The 890-nt window shown below is 41.0% G+C and overlaps 1 protein-coding gene across 1 annotated transcript; it reads left to right on the top strand.

Annotated features, from left to right (window-relative positions):
- On the top strand, window positions 1-511 carry LOC105793425 (pathogenesis-related protein 1C). The gene is given in 2 exon segments (XM_012622338.2): window positions 1-461; window positions 463-511. Coding segments are annotated over 2 exon segments (510 nt in total).
- The last annotated feature ends 379 nt before the right edge of the window (window positions 512-890 follow it).

Below are 890 nucleotides of genomic sequence, written 5' to 3'. Positions count from 1 at the left end.
ATGGAATGGTGCGAACATCTATTAGCGGTGAATTTTGCCATCGTAAACTTTGCTTTGCCTTCTTTCGCTCAAAACATGCAAGAAGATTTCTTGGATGCTCAAAACTTGCAAGACGATTTCTTGGATGCTCAAAACAATGCTCGTGAGGAGGTGAATGTTGAGCCATTGGCTTGGGATGACCAAGTGGCTGCATATTCTCTAGCATATGCAGAACAAAGAATTGGGGAGTGTAATCTTGTTCACTCCGAGGGTCCATACGGAGAGAACATTGCAATGGGAACCGATGACGTGTCTATTGCAGATGCTTTGGAAATGTGGATTGAAGAGAAAGTCTATTACGATCATTGCTCTAATTCGTGCGCTGCAGGCGAGATTTGTGGCCATTATACTCAAGTGGTTTGGCGTGACTCAATCCATATAGGGTGCGCAAAGGTTAGGTGTGACTATGGAGGAACCTTCATTTTGCAACTATGACCCTCCTGGTAACGTGGTTGGACAGTCACCTTTTTGAGACTTGATATTAATAACCAAATTACCATCTATATATATCGTTGAAGGATGTACTATTTTCGTACTCTTAGAAGCTAAAGATTTGCTAAAGATGTAACATGTATACAAGCCATTTAAACTTGGCTTAACGCTTTAGTTGAGCTTTTTAGGTTGGAAGCATGCAATCTAGCAAGGAAGATTTTCTCTTGACTTGCCAAAGGAGATTTAGTAGATGGAAGATTGCCTAAGTAGCATCCATCACTTATATGATTCCATATATATATATTATGGAGTATGCCTCGCATTTTGGTCAAATTAAGACAAACAGAAAGCGACGTCGCAACGAAACAAGGAAGAAGCAGAACCGACGTTGTGACAACACAATAGGAGACGTTGTGACG

The sequence above is a fragment of the Gossypium raimondii genome, chromosome 8 (genome assembly GCF_025698545.1).
Source record: "Gossypium raimondii isolate GPD5lz chromosome 8, ASM2569854v1, whole genome shotgun sequence".
In the NCBI taxonomy this organism is placed as follows: domain Eukaryota; kingdom Viridiplantae; phylum Streptophyta; class Magnoliopsida; order Malvales; family Malvaceae; genus Gossypium; species Gossypium raimondii.
The sequence above is the reverse complement of the archived record's forward strand: the minus strand, read 5'-3'. Positions and strand labels throughout refer to the sequence as shown.